We start from the raw sequence: 24,255 nt of genomic DNA on the forward strand, positions 1-24,255 counted from the left end.
AGGTTTCTTATTAGGTAATGAATCAAATGAACATTTTGAACTGAAGACATGACCAACCAACCAGCCTCAGCAGAAATTACGCCCATGCTTTTAAGTTTCCAAAGCAGACACATCTAAGTCACAAAAGGATCTCTTCAGTTAAGTTGACTGAGTCTGTCCAACATTTTTTCACATTTTAACAAATACCACAAATATATGGGTTTTATATGACTATGGCTATTATTACTATACAGTATGTGGCAACCAACGCCAACCTAAATGTTCAATGAACTAAAAGTGACTGATTTGGAGTCCCTGGAGATAAGCTGGTCCTTTAATATTCCCAGAGAGCACAACACAGGGACATCACCCCACATGTTGACTCATCCATACACTCCCAGGCGACGAGGACCTCCCATGGGCTTAATTTACTGAGTGTGCTGCTTGCTGTCAAATTAATTTAAGCTACAATACATTTGCAGTTATCCAAATATCATGGTTATTGGGACGGGTTACATAATATCTCTGGGATGTTTATAAAAATACACTGGGATTAAATATTTAATTATTAAATATTGAAATATTAATTTATGCTGTTTTGTTGCAGTATATAATGATAACTTGTATATAAGCTTAAACCTGATTATTTAAACTTGGACGTACAACTAGAATTCGGTGTTATGTTTCCTGTCATACTGAGAAAGGTGGGGGTTCAGAATCTGAGGTAAATTCTTTATTTCAAAATGAAGACAGTTATGTCTATTGGAAGACATTGGTGGGTTAGGTTACAGTTGAAGCTGATGCTAAGAGACATAATCATGAACGTATCCCTCTTTATGACACTGTACTTGTCAGCAAAGTATGAAAATACAGCAAAAAGCATCTGTTTAGCAGATACATTTGTCTTAGTTCAACATATCTTTGAATGTTTTAATGTTGTCTAAAAGAGTGGTAAATATGTTAGTGATATGCAGCAGCAGATTTCACTTTGATAAATAATGGAGCATGAAATCATCAAACTTTTTTAAAATGCCTGTGTGTGTCTCAATAACAGTTTCCCCGAGCTATTTCACTGTTTAACCACCAGATAGTGTGCATGTGCTGTCTTAGTTCTTGAACAACAGCAACAGCTACAGTACATGCAGTACACAGGATTGGAGTTAAGTAACATAAAGTAACATTGCATTGTTCATGTCTATCTTTGCAAGATCTATCCAAGTTTGGTATGATTATTTGAAAAAAAAATGAATGTATTATAACACAGAGCCTCTAAATCAACCAAAATTAAAGGTAACAAAGCTACTTTCATTTTACTTTGGCTTACCTTTAAGTCAAGATGGCTTTGCAGCTCAGCCCTCCGTAACTCTAGAGGAGCTGCAGAGATCCACAGCTCAGGTGGGAGAATCTGTCTACAGGACAAATATTAGTCATGCACACCACAAATCCGGCCTTTATGGAAGAGTAGCAAGAAGAAAGCCATTGTTGAAAGAAAGCCATAAGAAGTCCCCACAAGCCATCTGGGGGCCACAGCAAATGTGGAAGAAGATGCTCTGGTCAGATGAGGCCAAAATTGATCTTTTTGGGCTAAATGCAAAACTCTATTTGTGGCTGAAACCTAACACTGCACATCACCCAGAACACACCGACTTAAACAATGATCCGAAAAATATCACTCTATATTTGCAAAACCGGTAGTAATACCCCAAAAGACATGCCGCTGTAATTGTAGCAAAAGGTGGTTCTACAAAGTATTGACTCAGGGGGGCTGAATACAATTCACGCCACATTTATCAGATATTTATTTGTAAAAGATTTTGAAAACAATTTATCATTTTCCTTTCACTTCACATTTAGGTTCCACTTTGTGTTGGGCTATCACATACAATCCCTGTAAAAAAGATTTACATTTGTGGTTGTAACATGGCAAAATGTGGAAATTTTCAAGGGTTATGAATACTTTTGCAAGGCAGTGTACTGTCTCACCTCTCATGGAGATGACGTCATGTTATTCAGTATCACTGACAAAGAAACTGGATTTGCCCTTTTTGCTCAGAGGTATCTAAAATATGTAATACTGTATTTTGTAAATAGCGGATACAGAAAAGGGATTGAAGCCCAGGAAATCAACTACAGCTGCACAGTGAGAAATTTTGTATTTTACAATATCCAAAGTTTCTCATTTTATTTTATCAGGTCTACAAATAAACAATACACAGTTTGAACAGAATTTTCCTTTATTCATGGAGAGAAACACATTTTGTCAATAAGACTTACATTTTGTTTGAGCCCACAGACCCAAATAGTCTATTTTTGTATATTTTGGTCTATAAAAGCAATGCGTTCCAGTCAGTGTGGATTACAATACTGCAGATCATCACAACACAAAAAACTTTATATTTCCCTTTTTACACTGCAGATACAATGGTCTACTTAAACAGGAGACCTACACTACTTAAGAAAGTTGACCATTGCATTTTTCTATATTAGAAAACAACCAAGGTGTGTGATTTAAAATGTTTGTGATTTAACCTGAGTATTATATTTTATAATTGTACAGTCAGTGTTTAAATGTGCGTGCCTCTTGTCACAGCATTTTGTCCACCAGCAATTCAGTGTTTGAATTACGGTAGTACAAGCTGTACTACAAGCTGCAAAGAAAAATTAAATAAAAATAAAAATAGAAACTAATAAAAAATAAATCAAGGGATTCTCAATTATTTGACCATAACAGTTTGCTCATATGTGTGTTTGAACCATTTACTAAAACAGTTACATAATGTGTACACATCAAAAATCACTTTGGTCTTGATCTGAGCCATTAACAACGGATTCTGAACTAACTTAATACATCAACAATATCAGTCTTAACATCTTGAAAACAGGGCTAGTGTAATGCAACTTGGCATCAGATACCAAAATTGTTAAATTACAATTACTGAATATTTCATTAGTAAAAGAAACCACAAATCAACACACCTTGCTTTTGTCAACATACAGGGATCATCATTAAATAAACTATAATCATTTAAATAAATTCCAATTTTCAGAGGATCTGTATCTGATAAAAGCATATTTTACATCACACACAAATCTGAGTAAGTGCTATTGAAGCTATCATTTGCTTCCTGTTGATCATCTTGGACACATGGGGTGACATCATTTGGCACCCAGAGATCAGCCAATGACAACAGATTCCATATTTTAACCATTTAATTGCCAGGCTAGACACAGATTTGTGTTTGGTGTTGTTACTCTTCGCAAGTTGAAAACATGAGTTAGTCCTCTGACATATAGAATTCATTGCATGACAACCCATGTGTTGAATCACAACTAATTATATTTGACAAAGCCACCCAAGAATAACTTTGGCATATTTTATTAGGCAAAATATATTTAAAAATATTTAAATTCCCATTAAAATAGCATAAAGCAGACATATCATTTCAGAAGAAATAGATGCACTTAATCATGGTGCACGGTTACAACACAGAAATTACCTAAGTATTTGAACAACTGAAGTAATTGTTACTCTTACATTTACAGATCGCGTTCTATATGTACACACACACACACGTGATTATGTACAGAAAGGACATGATGCTTACTGCTGTACACAGGGTATCTGTGCACTTCTAGGTAGCGCATAAATGTCCCTGTAAATTAACTACTGTACCCAGTAAGAATTAGTACATACCAATGGGCTACTCCCAGTGACACACGGTGTCACAAACATTATGGCATTGATTTTTTTCCCCTTTATTTAAATAAAACTATTTTCATATTATACATTTCATATTTTGTTACATTCAAGGTATAGATACAATTTGTATCAACAAGCAAAAGTCAATTCTAGACATTTGTGGCTTAGTTGTTTGCGGCACTTACAAATGGAGGGTGGGGAAGTTTTTTTGTAAAGCAGTAAAATACCAGATTGGTAAATTTTTTTGTTGTGAGATGACTTTATTTTTGGCTTCGAAGTAGTCTATGGCCCAGTGAAGACATGGTCAGTTACCAGTAGTCTTAGAAACAGGCAGAAATACGTTTTTGAAACTTTTTTAAATTTGTCTTCCCTTTTTGTTCTTATGGAAAGAAATTTCCAAATCAAATTTTTTATAACCAGCTAGTACTAATGCATTTTCACCATTATGGGCCCACATTATCCACAAGCATTTTATTTAGAAGTGCCTAAAATTAAACCGTATTTATGAAAACAAAGTTATTTGGTTCAAGGAACAATAACAATTTTTATCAGATTGACATTTATATAGCCACTAGCTGATAGCTAAAAGAAAAATAACAACTTACAATCAATCATGACTGTTTTCATTTTGATAAATTTGTGTTGTGGCCTACAATACAGTTATTTATTCCTTAACACAACTAACACTATGTTCATCAGGGCAATTGACTATTTCAATGCTCAGGTAATAAAAAAAGCATCTCACTATCATCACTATTTGGTTTCTCAATTAACAGCTAAAATTATGTTTTATCATCAATGATATAACAAGTTTTTGTTTTTATATAAATGACTAATCAATTATCCTAAGGAAAAAGGGATGGCACGCAAACTTTTAGCGAAATGCTAGAAACAACCTTGACAGCAGCCTTGCAATCTGATTGTTTCACATGAAGAAACATTTAGGCAGTTTATTTCACCTTCTCATGAACAGACAACTGGCCTAAAGTGGCCTTGTCTTTTTTCATGAAAAAACAAAGTCAGCAAAGCCCAAAATTCATTTGGGCAAAAACACATTCAAATGTTTTTTTTTCCTTTATGTCTGTACATATACCACCGTTGTACCTAAACATTATAAAGAAATATATATTTTTGAAGCACCACCAATGAGACACACATAATCCGCCCTGTTAAAGAGAAATACCACTCGGGTTAAAATTGTTTTAAAGTTTGTGATCGCATCAAAACATAATCTAATCATTTAATACAAACAAAAGCCCAATTTTCTGGATTTTGTGTTTGAGCTTTTTGTTATTTGTTTTTTAATTATCTCTTAAGATGGTAAAATGTGACAACAATAAACTTTCTCTTTATTTCTTTTATTAACAACCAGGTCTTCAACTGAAATTTGAGATTTAGCTTGTAATACTCTACTGTAACTTGTTAAGTTCAGTCAAGGAGGAGTCCCAAACCCAAATCCCACAAATCAGTGGCATTTCCCTTTAAATGCACACACTGGGATCTTGCTCTTAGGGTTACCCTTACATGTTACAGCCTTTCTGCCATCGCAGACTGAATGTTTCACACGACACTATGTACGAAGGGTGGGAATAGATTTAAAAAAAGCCAGGGATCATTAAAATCGAGGGACTTAATTTGTTAATTTGGAGAAGATCAATGTGCTTAGCAAAACTGATAATACTGTGGCCCATTTAATATTAATATTTATTGTGAATAACCTATAGTTTGAGCCTAATGATGCTGGGGATCTTAGATATTTCACAATACACCAAACTGACGGTAAATAATAGGGTTGTTGGCTTAACAACTGTCACACACAACACCCTTTTTTGTCTTTTGCTGCATTGGAGCTTGGCGTCCTTATGTACACCAAAAATTGCAAAAGTTGCATCATGTAAAGCCACCCAATTAGGCCAGTTTTCTCTATCTCAAGGTGCATAATGAGAATATACACAAAATAGTACAACGTTTTGCAATGTCATCTTCACATTTCAACGTTAAATACCTTACTTTAGGGTACTACATGTTGTTACATGTAGGATTTTCACAACATATATCACTAATAGGTAAGAATAGAGATTTGCCAGCAACCACCGTTTTATTGGCAGGAAATGATTTAAAATTAGAAAACTGAAAGCATCCTGAGAGCAATGTGCTCCAAGGCACAGCTTAACCCTTCCATGATCCTAGGAGACTGGTTGCATTTAAGTTTACTGTACATCTGTATATGAGCAATTCAGCCTCCCATAAAAAGCTATACAGTAAATTTCATCTTCAACATGCTTTCTAGCATCCACTTCATTTTTTATAAAATTATTGAAACATCATACTGTACAAGACAGCAAAAAATGAGTTGAATATTTACTTCACTACCAAAGCTGACAACCAGATTCCTATAATTTTATCTGACAAATCAGGTAAATGTTCAGTCTTATGCAGCTTTCCATCTCTAAAGGTAAGTTTCTAAATCTTCTCTCCATCTACATCAAAGCCTTTTGAAATTATTTCTCAAAAGTTTTACTACCTTTACATGCACATAAGAAACCACTTAACTGTCAGAATTCAGGTGACTCATCTAAATAAGTTGAAAACATCCGTTTACATGCAGTTTTATAGGAAAGGTAATATCTCCCCTCTACGGTTTAAGGAGGTGGCGCTTGCCATTTTTCAAGTGTATGCAATATTTTAATTAGCAAATATTTTTAATGAAGTCTTTGGAAAATTAGTAAGGGAATTAGATCAGCAACAAAAGCTGGAAATCAGCAGACTACTTAAGTGCATGTAAAAATAGTCTTGAAAACAAAACTAACGTGCTCAAAACAAACCTCTCCACTGACAACTTGAAGGTGTCCATTAGAGCTACTGTTTGAAACAACGATGCCTTGATTAAGCACAACATAGTTGACAAAGATATAAATGGGGAAATCCTGGACGCAGCGGTAACTGTACAGGACACTATAGGAAGTTATCCAAACACAGTTAACTTGTCCCAAAATCCCAATTGATCTTGTGAACCAAAATGTGAAGTTATGTAGAATACTAACACTATATAAATTCTTTTTTGGCATTATTTAGCAGCTTATAAATGACTTTGAAATAATGGCTTTTGTGTGAATATATGTACATAAATATGTGCACATGTATACAAGTCAAATATCTTTTTTGGCTTGCTTTGTGCACTGTCAAATTCTACCAAAATAGTAGCTTTGTTAAGTGAGGCTGAGAAAATATATCTCTTTAGATACTGAGATAGTGCTTTACATTTGAAACTACAGGAGGCTTCAATGACTGAGACTTTCATTGAAATCAATCAGACAATGACTAAAGCGTGAGGTCATTCAGATATAAGGCCATTAAATGTCATAGTCATGCTGTGAGGTATGTACCTACCTCCCACTTACTTATTCTTAAAATAAATGCACAAAAAGTCACAAGAGATATTTACAGCAGAGGCAGACCTAAGCAAGGTTATAGTTTCACCGCACCAGCAACACTTTAGATGCCTTTAATAACACATTCACAGGACCTGAACAGGATCTTTCAAAACTAAATAATTAATGCTGAAGTATTTGTTAATCTGAGTTATTATTGATATATGACAGCTACAGGCTAATGGTTAGAGAAGCAAGCTTGTGACTGGAAGGTTGCTGGTTCAATCCCTGAACTTGAATCTATTTGGAACAACTAGGCCTTCCTCTCCACCGAGGAACCCTTGTGTGATCAGCGTATGAATGCACAAGAGAGGGAGTTCCCAAGTGAAACTACCCAGAATAAACAAAGAAAAAAACAAACAAACAAAAAAAAAGCAATCAGCAGATCATTGCCACAACAGATACAATATAAAACATGTGCATATAATTATGCACATTTATTTGCTTGGTAAACTGTAAAATATATAAATGAACCAACAATTTATTAAGTCACTCACTTTAATTATATTTAAAAACATTTGTGTTGTCAATCCCATCTCACCTTTCAGCCAACCTCAAGTTAACAAGCTCAAAAACTGCTACCAAATTTAACCTGTGTATTGTAATGTATTATACTCGAGGCTGCAAGAGCCAGAGTAATAAAAAATATCTTTACTATTTAAGGGGGAACCTTCACAAGACTGCTATCGCTACCTTTCTAACCAAGAAACAAAAGACTACAGAGGTATTACTATCCAATAAAGAGCTTCTACCATTAACACTACATTCACTTCATTTATCTGTGCTGGTCTGGTAATAGAAACCACACCCATCCAGTACATTGCGCTGGGTTGGATTTTGGAATTCACCTATTTTCTCTTCCCTTTGGTGCTAAATAATCAAGTTTACATCCTTGCTATTGAGCAATCTAGGCACACCCTGGTTAAGCTGCATAAATGACATTAAATGTTAGCTTCTGTGTTTATTGCATTTATTTAAAAGGGCAGCAAGATAGTTTATTCAGCATGACTTTGATATTGTTCCTTTAGCAAGATCTAACAGGCCAAAAAACAGTTGTTAAATTTATCAGGCAAGATAAGCAGAGTCACTATTGGTTAGCTGAAAGGTTTGAGTACATTGACTGCTGTCATATAAAATGACAGAAAAAGTGTCAATTTAATTTTATTAGAAAAAGTACCATTATGGAATAAGAACAGACTTGAAAAATAGCATAATAAAAAGACATTTATTCATCAATGACATTTGTCCTGCCAAATGTTAGGTTATTCCGCATATTTTAAAATTTAAAATAACAAATCATGTTATGGTCCAGTTGATCATAGGTACAAAGTTACTATGTAGGTTCTGCTCAGGTTGTGTGAATGTGTTATAAACCCAGGTGTTACCTTTTATCAACTGCATCACACTTCATATAAAAACAATTTAAAAGCTTAAATGCCATACCACTTAAAAGGCTAATTACTTCTGTCATGTTAGTTACGTAAAATCTGGCAGCTAGATTTCCCACCAGATATTTAAAAAAATTACTCCTGAGGGCGAATGTTGCACATACAGCAACACTGTGCCTATCTTTTCAATCTAACTCAATCTTTTGACTGTTTCATATAATTAGCTGCTCAGTGGCATGACCTCAGTTTTGTAACAATGACAGCAGCAAGTTGTTGTGGATCTGTCAAATGTGGGTTCTTCTCCATTACTGAGTGGACTACATAAGCAGGAAAGATGTTACACAGGTTCCGATATGTTTGATACTGATGCTCTGGGATGACATACCGCTCTTGGTGTTCAGCTGCAGATGGTGTCTCCCATGGTGAGTTCCAGATTTGTTCCATTTTGTCGGGCATGCTGCGGACCATCACCCGCTCGCAACATGGCATCAAGCTGTTACTCAGTGGATATGAATAATATCCATAGGACTCATTACCACATGGCAGAGGGTCCCAGCTTGCATGCTGCTCACGACACAGTGGGGGTCGCCTCTGTCTCATTGGGTTGCTATCGTATAGCCTTGAATCTGATATGCTGTCCATTCTAGTCATACCAAGAGACCGTGTGGGCTGTGATGACAGAGGTGGAAGGACATTCTGAGTAAGGGGATAGTCTCCAGGGCAGCTGGACCTCGCTTCCACTGCAGCATGCTGTATATGTGGTGCTAGATGAGATCCAGGCTGCTTACGTGGGATCTGCTTGGGCTCTTCTGGTCCATAACTCTGTACTCTAGATAGCGCTTCATGGCGAAACCCATGGGAGAAAGTTTGCATTCTACCCTGAGCAGGAGACTGCTGCTGCACCTTCATACTCTCCTCTAAGCTACTGTCTACAGAGCTTGGGTACAGATCCCCATAAGAAGAGAATGAGTCGCTGTTAGAATGGCTGAGGCAGGATTCCGGGCAGTGGCTGGGATTTCTCTGATAAACGCCATGCTCGTGCTCCATGCTTTCAACATTATGCATGCTGCTCATGCTCATGTTAGAAAAATCACTGTGCAGCGAATAATACCCATGGTCGCTAACTGAGTCGTACTTTGGGAACTGTTCACTGTATGTAACAGAGGCGCCATGACTATTAGTAACTAAAATAGGAGGGTATTGTACGCTGGACATGTGCTCCAGAGAACTGTGTGCAAACTGCAAAGAACCTGGCACTGGGCTGCTGGCTGATCGTGTGTTCAAGGCCCCAGCTGCATGGCTCTTCGCAGGTTGCATGGTGGGGACACTGAGAGCAGACACAAGGGAAGGCACTGAATTTGTCTCAGACTTCCTAATAACAGACAGTGCCTCTGGAGGTTCACAGGCCACTGAACGAATACTCGGGTCAGACTGTCGTTTGGGTGCAACACGTTTGGCCTCAGAGTTGCTGTCCCCCTTTGCAGTTGCTGGGCCAGTACCGCATTTTGCTAAAGCCCCCTCACTCATAGTCTTTACTGCAGATAATTTTGCAAAGGCCCGTAGTTCATCAGCCACAGAACGTTGTGGCTGGTTGACACGTTCTGGATGATAGTACTTGCACTTATGTCCATATGTGCATTTTTTGCCTTGTTTAAAGAAAGAGTAAAGGAAGTTAGAAAAATGTAAGTAGTAGAGTAAATGTTGATAAATGTAAGTACATGAACAAAAATTGAGCATTACACAAATATTGTCTTACCATAAGGGCAGGGTTGTTTTTTGTGCTCAGGAACAACAGGACGCTTACGAAGGAAATTTTCTAAGCTTGGACCATGTCTTCCCAATGGATCATCCGGTGGCATAAACCTATTAAAAGATAGTTATTAAAAATTTTTATGGCAATATTAAATGTGAAATTAATTATTCCAGGCTGTGTCAGAACACATAATTAATATCAACTTTAAATATTTTCAACATAGCAAAAAAAATAAACATAATATAATGACTAATTAACCCACAGACATTTTCAAACCCAAAGTTCATTTCATCTGGTCCTAATCAATACACAAGCTTGTAAACTTAATCCATTTTCCCCTTGGTTGGCTTCACCCAGAAAAACCCAAGCACATTAGAATGATCAGTACAAATCACATGAGAATGGTCTTGTCTGCTCTCAGCTTAAATGGATCTAGGAGAAGAACAAGATGGTAAACACAGAAAAAACAAAGACACTGTTTTGTTCCTATGAGTGAAAAATTACTATGAAACATGGAACAGCTGCCCAATTGGCATTTGCTCATAACCACAGTAATTATCTGGGCAATGTACTGAGCAAAACTCTGCCAGCATAATGATGTATGCTCTTTTAAAAAGATTTTGAACATAAAATAGCACTTCACACTTTTTAAAGAAAAATTGCTGTGAACAAGTCATTGAATATAAATCAGCTTGTTTGGGCTGGGCCACATGCTTGCCACAAACTAACCACTTCAGAATTTGCTTGGGAATGGACCGAGACCACATCTAGTAAAGGGTCTCGGCGGGTTGTTTTGGTCTTCGCAAAAGTGGGATTTCTGTGATCAGTCTATCCAAAACAAACTGCATCACGGAAAAAATAGAGCAGAGTTTGATTCAATTTACGGAACAAGGTATATTTTAAAAAATGCCCTGAAATGTTTTGAATAAATACTACTAACTAACTTTATTATAATATTTTTATAATATGTAAAGCAATCCAACCCTTATCCTCCAAACCCATGGCCATTAAGCATAACTGGATATAAGGCAATATGTTTCTTACTTGTCATTGACAAATGAGTACATCAGAAGACGCTCTTCTATAAACTTTTTCCACTCCGGCTTCTCATTTTGCAAGTCCCTGTAGTTGTCATTTGACACAATAATTCCATCAGAATCATAAGCCAGCTTCACTATGAAGCGATCATCATAGCACACCACCCTCCTGCCTTGAACTCGTCGAGAGGGGGTGAAAACCAGAATCTTCTCTTTTTCCAACTTGCGTAATATTTCTTGATCTGAAGGGAAGTTTTAGTAAAGTTTTTACATCAATAACATTACTTTATACCCATGTAAAAACACACATTTTTTTATCACTGAATATATGCTAAAGAATGTCCCAGCACAGACTGATATTACTCTACCATCAGTGTGTATTATACACATTTATTCATATAAAACTTACCAGCTACTAAGTACAGCAATTGCCTTACAAATAGCTGTATTACCTGTGATGAGGGCATCAGGTCTCGACTGTTCTTTTCTCCAGGCTGGGACAAACACAGTGATGTCTTTGTGTCCTTTCTCCCGAAACCATTCAACAGCAAGCTGGATGCCACGACAAGAGAATACCTCTTTGTTTCCATGGCTAGTAAACAAAACAATAACGCTTTAGGTCAAATTGAACTTCATAAAATAAACATCCTTTAGAGGACAATGTAACAAAACATTCTGTATCTGTAAGTCCATCTTATGTGAAGCATATATCAATTACAAAGTAATTTATTCGTTAGGGTTTTACCTCATCGCCACATTTGAGCCATCAATGACTATGGGTCTGAGGTTATCAAAGGTATCCACGGATTCCTCTTCCACTGACACTTCTGGACTAACAGTCTCTTTAACACAAGGGGACCATGATATTAATGTAGACGTGCTGCTGCAAGGTTGATTTTCAGGTTCCACTTTGTTTCCAAGCCTTACTAACTCAGCAAGAACATCATTAATTAAAGCAGCAGCCCCTAACTTGCTGAGCACCGTCTCCACCTGATCTCCTGAATAGCCCAACTTCAATGCAAATTCCATTTTAGTCTGGTATTCCTTATCACTAAAAGGCTTGATCCCTGGTCCCGTGCTGGACTCATCCTCACGGAAATCTTGCACAGTGCTGCTCTGGGAAAAACTAGGACGGTCAAGGCATGGAGAGCGACAAAGCTGTCGATGGGGTTTTGTGACAGCCAGGGGTTCCCTCTTCTTACAGCTACTGCTGTTTACTTGAACTCTCTGGAGCTGCTGCTCTTCCGACTCACTCTCCGAGCTGCTTCCATCCTCATCAGTGGCATGTCTGGCCTCACTTGAGTCAATGTTCTCCTCCCTGCATGGGCGTTTTTCCATTTTGAGCTTCTCCACCAAGGACCATGCTGTCATCAGGTTTGTCTTGACACCTCAGATTTCCACCCCATGTTTCCTCACCTCCACCACAACCAGGGAATCATAATCAGTGCTGGACTAGAGCACTACAGGCTATATATGCAGGGCCAAAGTAACACAGTCTCCCTTATGAGTAGGGAAAAATAGAGCTACGTAATCCTGAAAAAACAAACAAAAACAAAAACACAACAAGAAGTATGAGTTGATATGTGGAAAACTTTCACTTAATTTGACCAACTTTAATAGTCTCAAACATTTTTCACAATATTGTATTTATTATATTAAAATGCAAGTTAACCAGGAAAAGCTATTACAGCCACCTTTTACTGCATCTAAATGTCTAATTTCTGCACTCTCCACCTCCTTGTGGTAGACAAATACAATCCTGTTTGAAACATTGTTACCTAGTTCAAGCAAACAATTATTCAACACAATGGAAAACATTAGGTCCCACCCAAAAAAAACCCCAAAAAAACAAGTTACCAAAAACAACTACAGCTGTGGAGGAAAATTGGACATACTGCATGTATATTTTCTCTTTTTGTGGTTCGTTTGGTTGGTATGCATTTTATGTTAAGTTGCTTGAATACATTGACTGTCATGTCTGCCAAGACTGACAGCTAAACCTTTTGTCTGTCCACCCCCTAGGATGTAACCGACTACACATGCAAACTAGCAAAATATCTACGGCAAGACAGCATGTATAAATTTGTTTTTCTGCAGGCTGTTGATATGCAACGAGAAAGCTGTAAAGCTGTAAAAGAGTAAATATTTACTGAAGTTGCATGGAAATAGCACCAACAATTCTAAATATTATTAATTGCATGACAATTTCCTCAAACTTCATAGAAATATGTCACAGAAAAGAGCATATAACTAAAGAATTTAACATACCTTTTTATGTTGCGGATGTTAAAATTCATGATTGTATTTATTCACAATAAAATAAAAAAATATGGTAATTCATTTGCTCCTGCTTACATGTGCTATAAGAAATAGACAAGATATATTGTAGATCCACCTGACCTTGTTTCAGGTATATTGGTTATAAAATAAAAAGCTACCTTCTTCCACAGAAGATCTTAATGTACTATACTGCAGAACCTCTGCTCTATGAGCAAAAAAAAAAAAAAAGCCTTACGGGTCTCACCAACTACACTGAAGCCAGACAAACACGTGGTGACTGCATGAGTTAACATAACCTGAGACAAAGTGTGGGCTGAACAGTGTATCCCTGCGCCTCCAGCCCTCTGACAGACAATCTGAATTGAGGATTCCTTAGGGAACAAAGGCGTTTTATTGTAAAGCACAGCAGGACTTCAGAAGAGCCTGCAGTATTAAAGCTGCAGTATAAAACACTGTCATCAGCTCCAACTGTACATGTATTTACAGCACACAAGGATAATCCCAACTAAAATAATATTAATAGCAGGTGTATTTGAACTGAAACATTAGACTACACTTTCCCCCAGTCTTGCAGAGACTAGAATACAGCCAGCTTCAAGAGGCGCAGCCAATGGTGTGTGTTGCTTAGCAACACAGCCTTGTCATCAGCTAACTCCTTTTTACCAGTCACGACTAACACAAACACAGCTCATCATCTCTCTTCAGCCAGTAAATGCAGAACATTTACAGCTACAATACACCTCTACACTAAAACTCTTGATGCAGCATATTTTTAGTAAAAAAATTGTACATTTCAGTTATCTGTGCTGACCATTTGGGAAAAAAAACTATCTGTACTCCTGTTTATTAAACAAATGTTGACCAATGCAGTCCACATTTCTATGTTGGTTTATTGAATTAAATGTCAAATATCTCACCGCCAAAATATTTATGGGAGACAATTAAGTTGGCAGAAAGTTTGAGGTCAAAAACATGGCAAAAAAGGCACATACACAGGACGTCACTACTGGTGACACCCAGTATTTAAAGGATGGAAAACATGAAAAGTTTTCCACATTTAAAATACTTATCTTAAAGGGGGGATGTTAAGGCACGATTGTGGAACTTCTTCGAGTAGTGACAGATGGTTCCAAAACTCACATAGCTCACAGTCATTTAAGACATTTTATGGCCACATCATCAATACATGATTAAGGGAGCAGAGGTCCTCTAGTTCTTTCCCTTCCACCTCCAGATTCACAGGCTTAGGCCTCAGCCTACAGACTATCTCTTCAAATGCACAGGCTTGTGTAGTTCTGTTTCATAGCAACAAGTGAAGCAAGTCTCTGAAGACATCCTTTACATTGCTGACCCTACATAGTATTCAGTATTGAGCAGGGATAAACACTGCCCTTCATCAGTTATTCTTACACTTATTGCTTGAGTAGTTTGGTGTCTGGAATTGAAATTTGACTATTTGAAAGTTACCACCATGGCGTGCAAATATGATCTAGCAGTTGATAGTACTGCATGTAACTATCACTGTGCATCCAACATCACTGGTTATTATGCTACAGTAAAAGGTTGATCATCATATGTCCTTTGCTAGTCTGCAATGTGAACACAAAATATAAAATACCATCAGCACAACCAGTACTGTGCATAAAGAAAAAGACTTTCAGCATGTTTAAGAACGACCTTGAAAAAGTCTTATCAATTCAAAACACCAAATCGTAGATGCTCTTGATCAGTGTGTTCTGAACTTCCAAGCCATTGAAAGACAATTCTATGACAAATAGGACAACCTAGAAATAACTTGTTATCTTTGCTGAGGATAGCTATAGTAAACTCATCTTGGGCAATTAACCATTTCATTTAATTTGACCAAATTATGACAAACCTAATCTCATAATCAATGTGTGACATTTCTGCTATGGAAAAACTGAAAGCTGGCTGATAATCATTCACTTGTTTTGGAGATTTTTCTCACTAGTTCTATTACACATAGAAATATGAGAACAGTGACAGAAAAATCATATGACAACAGTATATAGTATGTTCTAGTGTCAAGCAAACACTTCAAAATAGAAATGCAGTTGTCTGACTGATAAGTAAGTAGTCCTACACATTTAGTGTGTGCTTGGTTTAGGACAGCCATCACTAATCCTTTCAGAATCATTGGCAAATCTTTTAATTTGTATTTATAAATTCAGGATGCCAAAGTGATTACTCTTTACATCTTAGACAAACAGACCCCCACCACAACCACCAAAGAAAAGGGGGGGAAACAAGTCTGAAAAGGAAATCTGGATTGTTGTAACCAACATAAAAATAGGTTATGTCTATTTTATGTACAGTATAAGTGGTATGCTGCCTTACAGTATGGCCCAACTTTGCACTGATTTCACCTTTAAGTTAACCAGTTTAAATGTTTTTTCCCTGTCAGTGCAATGTTCATATTTAATGAGAATTTTTCTTTACACACTTACCAAATGAAAACTGCTACTCATCAAAAAGTTAAAATCAAACAATATCTCTCTTTAGCAAAGAGTATCAATTAGTAGGCAAAAACTGAAATGTATTCTGGTATAAAGATAGTTTTACCTTTACTTTGCCGATCCCAACCACCAAGCGAACCCTCCTGAACGTCTGAATTAGCAAACTTAATTGGAGTACATTATTGCATTCACTTGCCAACTGGCTGTCAATATAAAAACTAAAGTGCATAGCACATTAATTAAGAGGGATGAAATGGAGGACGGTTAAACAATGTGGCAGTGCAAGAAACTTCACACTTCCATTATTTAACGGATTACGTTACGACAATAACATTACCTGTTAGCTACTGCATACGACTTCAGCTTTGTGAATGAATTTGATTAGATAGCTGCTTTGACACCCTTAGGCCCCGAGTTACGGTTAGCACATGCTAACGTTACAGCTGGAGAGTCAAGATTTCAACTACATAAACCAACCGGCCTGCTTAAATATACGGTGGTGATAATTGGCTAGATAGCAATTAGATAACTGTCATTTCAAGCTAATGCTAATCACTAAGCTTGTCAGGAAACCACGGTCTCAATTTAGCATTAGTTAACGATAACGTTAACAAAGCTAACCAGTTAGCTAGCATACATGGAATATACTTAACTTGGGCTAAATTAAACGTCAGGATGCTATCGTTAGTTAGCTATAGCTGCTGAGCGTGTGCTAACATTTTTGCCGGAATACTACAGTAACTTAAGATGAAGTTGACGACGGTTTAATATTTCAGACGGAGGTGAAACCACAGCAGCACAACACGAGTCTCTCCATAATCTTCACGTAAATCACTACCATCGTTCACTTCATCCAGTGCCTCAGTTCACCTTGTTGCTGTCATCCTCCTTGTCTGTTACAGTTATGTTTTGCTGCCATTGGCGCTGTCGCAGTTTGGTCAGGGTTGCCAGATAACGCGAGGGAAACAAGTAACCTCAGCTGAGATGAAAAACCGGGGTCAGAACACAAGCTTTTTTATTGTATTTTACCCCCAGCTACTTCATCAGCACTACTTTGTGATTTGTGACAACTGTCACTATCTCATATCTCTGAGGCACGTTAACCAGAACCTTGCAAACCACAAGAGACAGACTTGTCAAAGATAAATACTGAAATGCTTAAGATAGTTTTTTATTAAATCGGGGTGTAAATTCTATGTGTTAATAATTGAGATAAGTCGTCTTCGTCAGATTCACCTCGTTGTTTTCAGTAGTTTTAAGCGTTGCGTGACTGGGGGCTGGTTTAGAGGACTGATAGTAATTTACTGTTTTAATTCCACAAAGCAGGATGCACATATTATTTTAAACCTTAATTTTTAAATATGTATTTTGTAATGAGAAAGGATTTCACCCCAGTGTGGCTTGTTCCATACCTAAAAGATTAATTCACTTTGACAACAGTGACCTAATCTTACAGGCCACAAATGTCATGAATGTTTCTAATTACAAATGCATGTGGTATACATGCATACATAAGACAATTGTTAATCATTTCTAAACCGTGTCTTGTTGTGAGGAAAGTCTCTGTCAACTCCAACAAGACAGTCCAGGATTTGAATTTATACTAGCTTATATACACATGAACTTCATACTCTAAAACATAAGAAGTGTTAGTTTGCCTATGTATCAGCACTACAACAGAATACTAAAGTTTAGGTGTTCATGCCTGAACAGGAACAAGTGAAAGAAACTTAATATGGGAAAGTGTGATGTCTTGTCATGTTTATTTTAGTGTAAGGCAGTGTTCTATTCTGACAAACCAGTAACAGATTTTTAAGAGAATTCGTGGTGCAATGTAACTTTAAAACAATAAAAGAAAATTTCAAAATAACAAAAAGAAAATCTAATGAAACAATATTACCAGCCTAAGAAAAAAAAAACAAATAAAAATGTTACAGTTTACAAATAGCTGAGAATATAAATACAAATTCTTTGACATTTGTAAAATATTACACTATAAAAAAAACTACATCATCTGCCAATCTAACTTCTGACAAATAAATTCACAAAATGATAGGTGAAAATACCAGTTTCTCTTTTGACATAAGATTTCAATTCAAAACAAAATCAAACTACTTTTTCATTTCACAAGATTGCAGTAATGGGATTTTTGCACTTGAAACTGCACAGCCAGAGAATGAAGCCACATATAAACAGCAGCTACAGTTACAACAAATTGGCCCATCAGCAAATAGTTTGTTTGAGACAGATGATCTGTTTTTCTCCTCTCTTATTTTATTAACATCTTATTCTTGTTGTTTATTGAACATGTTATGTAACGACTTCATACACATAGTAACTGTAGGTAAAAAATTGTAGTGTAGTTGCAGTATGTAAATGAAATTATAAGAACTATCAGCTGATTTGTACATTCACTACAGTTGCTTTTTTCTGCTCTGTATGAATAGAACTAACAGTTATATGAAGTAAAATTAAATAATGGCTTAAAGCATTTCCAATACATCACATGAAGCTATCAGACATGTAGATTAAACTATTCTTCTTCCCTTTGGCACATTCCTCTCTTGCTGATGCCCCAGTCTAGCCTAAAATTACCAGTATGTAAACCATAAAAACAGGTAAACATAAACCCTACTAGAGCAGAAACATGCTGTGAAGAAGCAGTAAACATAAGTATAAGCTGGCACTTAAAGCATAAGCATACCTGTGTTTCAAGGAAATTTGCAAAGTAAACAAGACTTGGAATTCAAGCTTATAAACCATGAAACAAAGTGTGCATTTCATATTGATATTTCAATTCTGAGGCTACATATGAACTATAAAATATTCCAGTAAAATACAACAGCTTAATGAGACAACCCTATAAGCATTTCCAACAATGATTCCTTCGAACACCTTCAATCAACTTCCATTGTATAAAACAGTGTTGCATTTGACACAGCTTGATGGAAAAAGTCCACATTTGAGAACATTTAAAATTTTTTATTCTTGTCAAATTTTTCTCAGTCTGCAACTTTTTGAACGAGTCAGTTGTGAATTTCAAAAGTTAAGCATCCTTTGGATGTAACATAAAAGAACTCGTGATAATTATCTAATGTATGTTAGAAAGACTTTCAATTAAAGGTTGCCTCTGGTAGTTTGTTGCAGGCTACACTGCATGTGACTTCCCTGGTTGTTCTTTTTTTCATTGAAGACTACTATTTCATCTTTTGACATAACTGTGTTCACAGGACTTCCACAGTGAGATATTCCTTCCCTACTAGCCACCGATCTGCTTTTACCAAACTGATTATAGGATGGCGAATTAGTGGCAGCTTTACAAAAAACATCATGATCAATATCGTTTGATACATCCTCCATTGTTACAGAATAAACAAAGGTGCCACGAGGTGAACAAGCATCTGACTGCAAAGGAGGGAGACACTGTCTTTTGTAATGATCTATGTTTTGTGACATTAAGTCACTGGACGCCATCTCAGACACATTAGAGCAGAGATGCTTTTTAGCATTTTGAAAATCATTGCTGGATGAAGCACAAGACATTTTGGGTTTAACTTGGGTTTGACTGAGGCGCTGTACTTTTTCAGTGCTTTCCCCATCTGTCAAGGGAAGGCCTAAAGCCATTTCTGACCTTGTTTGCCAGGATGCAGACACAAGGACATTCTTTTGGTAATGAGGTGAAGAGTCTCTTTTAGTTTGAGGACAAGAAATGACAGCAGCTCTGTTCTCTCTGTATGTGTCAGACATCTCCAACTCAAGGCTTTCTCTGTCTAGAGATCTACTTCTCCTGTCTAGAGACAAAGGACTAGGAATGGACTGGCTGACTCTTGTGAGGCCAAGGTGCCGTGGGAGACTAGCAACAGCCCATGTATTACTGATGAGGTTATGTTCATATAGGTCTAAAATTTGATAGTCACATTCAGCAAATGCATCTTTTTGTAGGTAGCTTTCTTCAAACTCCTGATAAGGCGATGAAATGTCCTCCTCCAGTTCCATGTGAATCTGCTCATCATATTCACCCTCATTATGCATATCCACAACATCAAATGTGACAATAGTAGGTAAGGCCTCCATATTTGGAGTGAAGGCAGAGTTTGTTGATAAATCATTTACACTGTTGTGCAAGTTACCCAGCATCTGAGAGTGTTTGGTGTAGTCTTCAAGTGCTTGTGAGAAACACACAGCTTGCCCATCATCCAAATCATTATTACCCTCTGGGGACTGAGAATTGATATTTCTGTAAGGTAAAGCCATGAGCTCGTTTTCTTCAAGATGCTGCTCTTTGGGTTCACAAAATGTTTCAAAATCTGGGTCAGATGTGCTTCCAAATGATAGACTGCTACGCCTTTCCTCACAGTCGGTATTTATAGATTTTGCTCTGTTTTCAGTGGAAGAAAGCATATTCAGTTCTGTATTACTCTTGGTGACTGATGCTTGAGGTTTTGCATTCAAATTACATTTTTTATTCATGCTGATTTCCTGACGACTAACCGCACTTTGTGCCAACTCTGAAGTTTCACAACATGCGCTTGGCATTTCTAAAATATTGTGAACTTGATATAGTTCGTTATTTATTTGTAAGCGATTCAGTTCTGGAACAAAAGCAGAATCTGACACATCTACTGGCTGACTAAGATACTCACACTGTTTCGACCCAGGGAGTTTTGATTTGTTTTCGTAGTGTGGACTGATGAGACTCTCATCAGGTGCAAAAAGTTCATAGAGGGCATCACCGCTGTAACTGTCCCTGGGTAACCTGTTTGCTCTTAGCCTGTCAGTTTTTTCTTGACATTCTTCTGGCCCTGGAGTGGTTGAATCATAGTATCCCTCATCGCTATTTGGAACTGATTCTTGATGCTCACTTTGAGGAGTTAACACATCAGCAATTGAAGTATCCATGCCACTAACTTGCTGCACACTGTTACTGTTCAGCATGTCCATATTGTGAGTATTTGTCAAGTCAGCAGTCAAATCAGTGTGGTCTTGATTGCAACTACAGCAGATTTCTTCTGAAGCATTATTTCCCCAGAAATCATGAAGGCACTCTTCATCCAAATCCTCTGGTGACGCCATTTCTTCACCGCCACCCTGATAAGTCAGATAACAAGAGGCCCTTTTCCCTCCGTTTCTGCTCCTCTCTCCAGAAACTGTGCTCTCTGTGATGCTGTCATCTTCTTGATCTGCAATAATGTCCCCACAGCCAGTGAGTGAATCAAAACTTTTTAGTGATGCTACATCCCCAAAAATCTGGTTTAGCTGATCTGATGAGCCCACAGGTGTCTCAGGCTTTAATGGAGGCTCTGACGTTGTCTGAAGTTTAAGACAAGGTTCGCTGTGTCCTCTAGAAATCTCTTTATATGCACAGGAAACTACAGCCATTAAATTAACCTCTTCTATTTGATCATCACACGTCTGTTCATCAAGCTCAGACGTTAAGCTTTCGTGCCCTACACTCTCTTCTAATACCTTAACATCAGCATCACTACATTCAGGACCAACGGAAATATCATACATAACATCTGCTAAATCAGGCACATCCAGTTCCGATCCCAGGCACTCTGTGACATACTGGTTTGTGTTGTCCTTTACAACAGGCATCTCTTTCTTGCAGTGAGGAGAGGAAACTGCAACCATTTCAGTTTTATCCAATCCAACATTTCTATGGTTTCTATGATGCTTAAAACTACTAAAGAGACTCCTTAACCCCCTTTTCTGCCGGCCTAGTGTCAATGATTTCTGGTCAGCAGTGGGATGAATACATTCATTGTGACAGGTACTGTGGGGCTCTGCAGGGACACTCTGGCTGTGGTACTCAAAATCTCCAGTTGAGGTGTACCAACTTTTTGGACCATCATCTTGACCCACCTTACTAAGCCCATCGTGTGTTCTGCTTTTAGTGATTCCTTTTTTAGTAGACCATTTGTTCAGATTTTTACTCCTTCCTCCAAATAAACTTGGTAAAATACAGATACTTTTACGAACTCCAAAAAATGTCAGGGCAGTCCTCCTAAACTTTCCAGATTTTTGAGATTTCACTGTCACATTCATCATATCCGATTGAAGCTCTTCCTTGATGTCATCGGGGCCACATCTGGAAAGCTTTTCAGAGACTGAACCTGACTCCTTAGCTTCATCTGGGAGATCCTCGGCTTTGTGAGAAGCCATAGCTACCAAATTTAGAAAAGCTGTGCAGCAAATGACATAGCTGGATTTTCCAACTCAGGAAAGGATTGCAGCAAATGTGTCCTCCATCTGATGTACCCTGGATTAAGAGAGATGAGATCAAAATCAATGTTTAATTAAATTTTAACACTAGCCACACCAATATGAAGCATTTTAACCTTATGTCCATTAGAGGGTGGCATTTTGTTTCTCTTTGGCCATCCGCCTATTTTACTTTGGCTACCTACTGGTGGCATCTGATGTAAAAATGCTGTTGGAGAATTAAGGAGTACATTTTACTGATGTAAGTTTTGTTTTATTATCTTTACCTATGTACAGTATTAGTCTAGCCTACTATAGCAAGTCACATTTTGATCAACTAAACTTACCCACATACATAGAAAGTATATTTTTACTCCACTTTAGTAAATATACTCTCAGTGTCACCTTGGATCTATACGGGACTCTAGTTTTCTCTCTGTGACAATTAATGCTAGTTTCAGCATTGTGGGCTATGTGTGGGTTAAGGTTTGTGCTTCTCCTCCCTTTTAGATACTTAAAATGTATCTGGCTTTAAATTTATTGGCTTGAAATGATTTTACTTGAATCGAACACAACACAGACTGCAATCCATAATGCATATTTTCTTTATTTTCTTATAACACATATCTTATATATTCATTTCAGTCTTTTGCACAATGTCTTGTTTTTTTTCCCAAATGTTCATTGCATAGATCTTTCAGAATTTAGATCTATGACTCTTAAAGATGTGAATTAATTTTGTGTAACAGTGTTGTGGTACTCAGATGTTAGTTGAATCCAAGTAACAAACAATCGCTAATGGACTAAACGTTCATTAGCACAACCAAATGATGCCAGGTTAGCTAACTGTATCGTAAAGTAAACAAACTTACCAACTACAGCTGAAACATGGCACCATGAAGCTAGCGTTGCTTTGTCGAGCTGAAGAGGAAATGTATGGTTCCTGGGAACGGTAACAATAACTTGCCTTTAACGACTCAAAATCCGCAGCAGTTTTTAATTTGCCTCCAGCTCCCGTTAGTTAGCTACAATGCTAATAACGTTAACCCCATTCACCAGTGTGTGCAGCATTTCTTGCTGTAAATTGAGTCAAACACTTGCTAACGACGGGTAACGTTAAAGCACGTTAGAACAAGTGTTGTGTTAAAATACGCATTATAATAAATACGTCATTAACAGGCATTTGATTAATGAGGTGTTTGGTTTATCATTAGCCACGCGTGCCGATTTCACTTAAGATGGTCACAAAAGCCCCAGCGTTAAAACGCTGGCTGATGATTTCCTCTCCGACTTCTCAGGTAATTTTCCCAAATCTCCTTTCGACTCTACTCTCGGCGCATGCTAGTGACGCAACACGTGTGTAACGGCTGTTTTACAACATAATAATAATAACAACAAAAAACATGATATTAGTATCGATATTATTATTATTATTATTATAGTAGTAGTAGTAGCAGTAGTAGACGCGTCATTCTTTATTTGCTTTTAGAAAATTTTTGTATCCTTCCATAAGACCGGACCCCATTTTTTTATTTATTATGTTTAATACTTGGACTTTAAAGAAAAAATATGTTGTATTAATCTGTTTTTTTATTTAAAAAAATACATATTTAATCAAAAACCCTTTCTTAGCAATTTACTACTACTACTACAGTCGTCAAAATGTTATTTAAAAATTCTTAATTTCATCCACAAATCTATAAACAAACAACAATAAATTGTTCTTTTTATGTTCAATTAAATTAGCATGTGTTAGCTACACAAATTAATGTTGTAAATTTGTAAATAATGTAGGTCACTTAAATCTTTAGATATTTAGATCTTTCACTTATCATGCTGCTGATCTTGGACTCTTAATTTTGAAGCAAATGATTTGTGTTGTCAAAGCTTTGAATGTTTAACATGATACTATTCCAGTAACACAGGAATACTGCACACAGGCATACAGTAGTTTCAGACACTTGCAGAACTCTGTGTGGTTTGTTAGGAAATGGTTTTAAGGAAAC

At 37.0% G+C, this 24,255-nt stretch overlaps 2 protein-coding genes across 5 annotated transcripts; both read right to left on the reverse strand.

Moving 5' to 3' along the window:
• Window positions 1–2,195: 2,195 nt before the first annotated feature.
• On the reverse strand, window positions 2,196–17,072 carry zc3h12b (zinc finger CCCH-type containing 12B). 4 transcript variants are annotated; one of them, XM_067491492.1, is made up of 6 exons: window positions 16,916–17,072; window positions 12,034–12,821; window positions 11,741–11,880; window positions 11,296–11,530; window positions 10,255–10,361; window positions 2,196–10,144 (listed from the first exon to the last, which is right to left on the reverse strand). In XM_067491492.1, exons 2-6 carry the CDS (start codon window positions 12,657–12,659, stop codon window positions 8,727–8,729), a joined length of 2,526 nt encoding a protein of 841 aa, XP_067347593.1. In that variant the 5' UTR covers window positions 12,660–12,821; window positions 16,916–17,072; the 3' UTR covers window positions 2,196–8,726. The 4 variants fall into 4 exon arrangements, with proteins under 4 accessions (XP_067347593.1, XP_067347595.1, XP_067347592.1 ...); XM_067491494.1 differs by having other exon boundaries at window positions 16,884–17,012; XM_067491491.1 differs by having other exon boundaries at window positions 16,383–17,011.
• A 794-nt stretch (window positions 17,073–17,866) lies between these two features.
• On the reverse strand, window positions 17,867–24,229 carry LOC137107674 (APC membrane recruitment protein 1-like). The gene is made up of 2 exons (XM_067491489.1): window positions 23,122–24,229; window positions 17,867–22,307 (listed from the first exon to the last, which is right to left on the reverse strand). Exon 2 carries the CDS (start codon window positions 22,208–22,210, stop codon window positions 19,163–19,165), a length of 3,048 nt encoding a protein of 1,015 aa, XP_067347590.1. The 5' UTR covers window positions 22,211–22,307; window positions 23,122–24,229; the 3' UTR covers window positions 17,867–19,162.
• Window positions 24,230–24,255: the final 26 nt, after the last annotated feature.

This window comes from Channa argus, chromosome 22, assembly GCF_033026475.1.
Source record: "Channa argus isolate prfri chromosome 22, Channa argus male v1.0, whole genome shotgun sequence".
Taxonomy (NCBI): domain Eukaryota; kingdom Metazoa; phylum Chordata; class Actinopteri; order Anabantiformes; family Channidae; genus Channa; species Channa argus.

Coding starts and splice junctions, on each gene's coding strand:
- LOC137107674 (XM_067491489.1), bottom strand. CDS start 22,210: ATGGCTTCTCACAAAGCCGAGGATCTCCCAGATGAAGCTAAGGAGTCA.
- zc3h12b (XM_067491492.1), bottom strand. CDS start 12,659: ATGACAGCATGGTCCTTGGTGGAGAAGCTCAAAATGGAAAAACGCCCA. Junction 11,881..12,033: donor GGCTCAAATGTGGCGATGAG/GTAAAACCCTAA, acceptor TTTGTTTACTAG/CCATGGAAACAAAGAGGTAT. Junction 10,362..11,295: donor TACTCATTTGTCAATGACAA/GTAAGAAACATA, acceptor ATCTTTTAATAG/GTTTATGCCACCGGATGATC.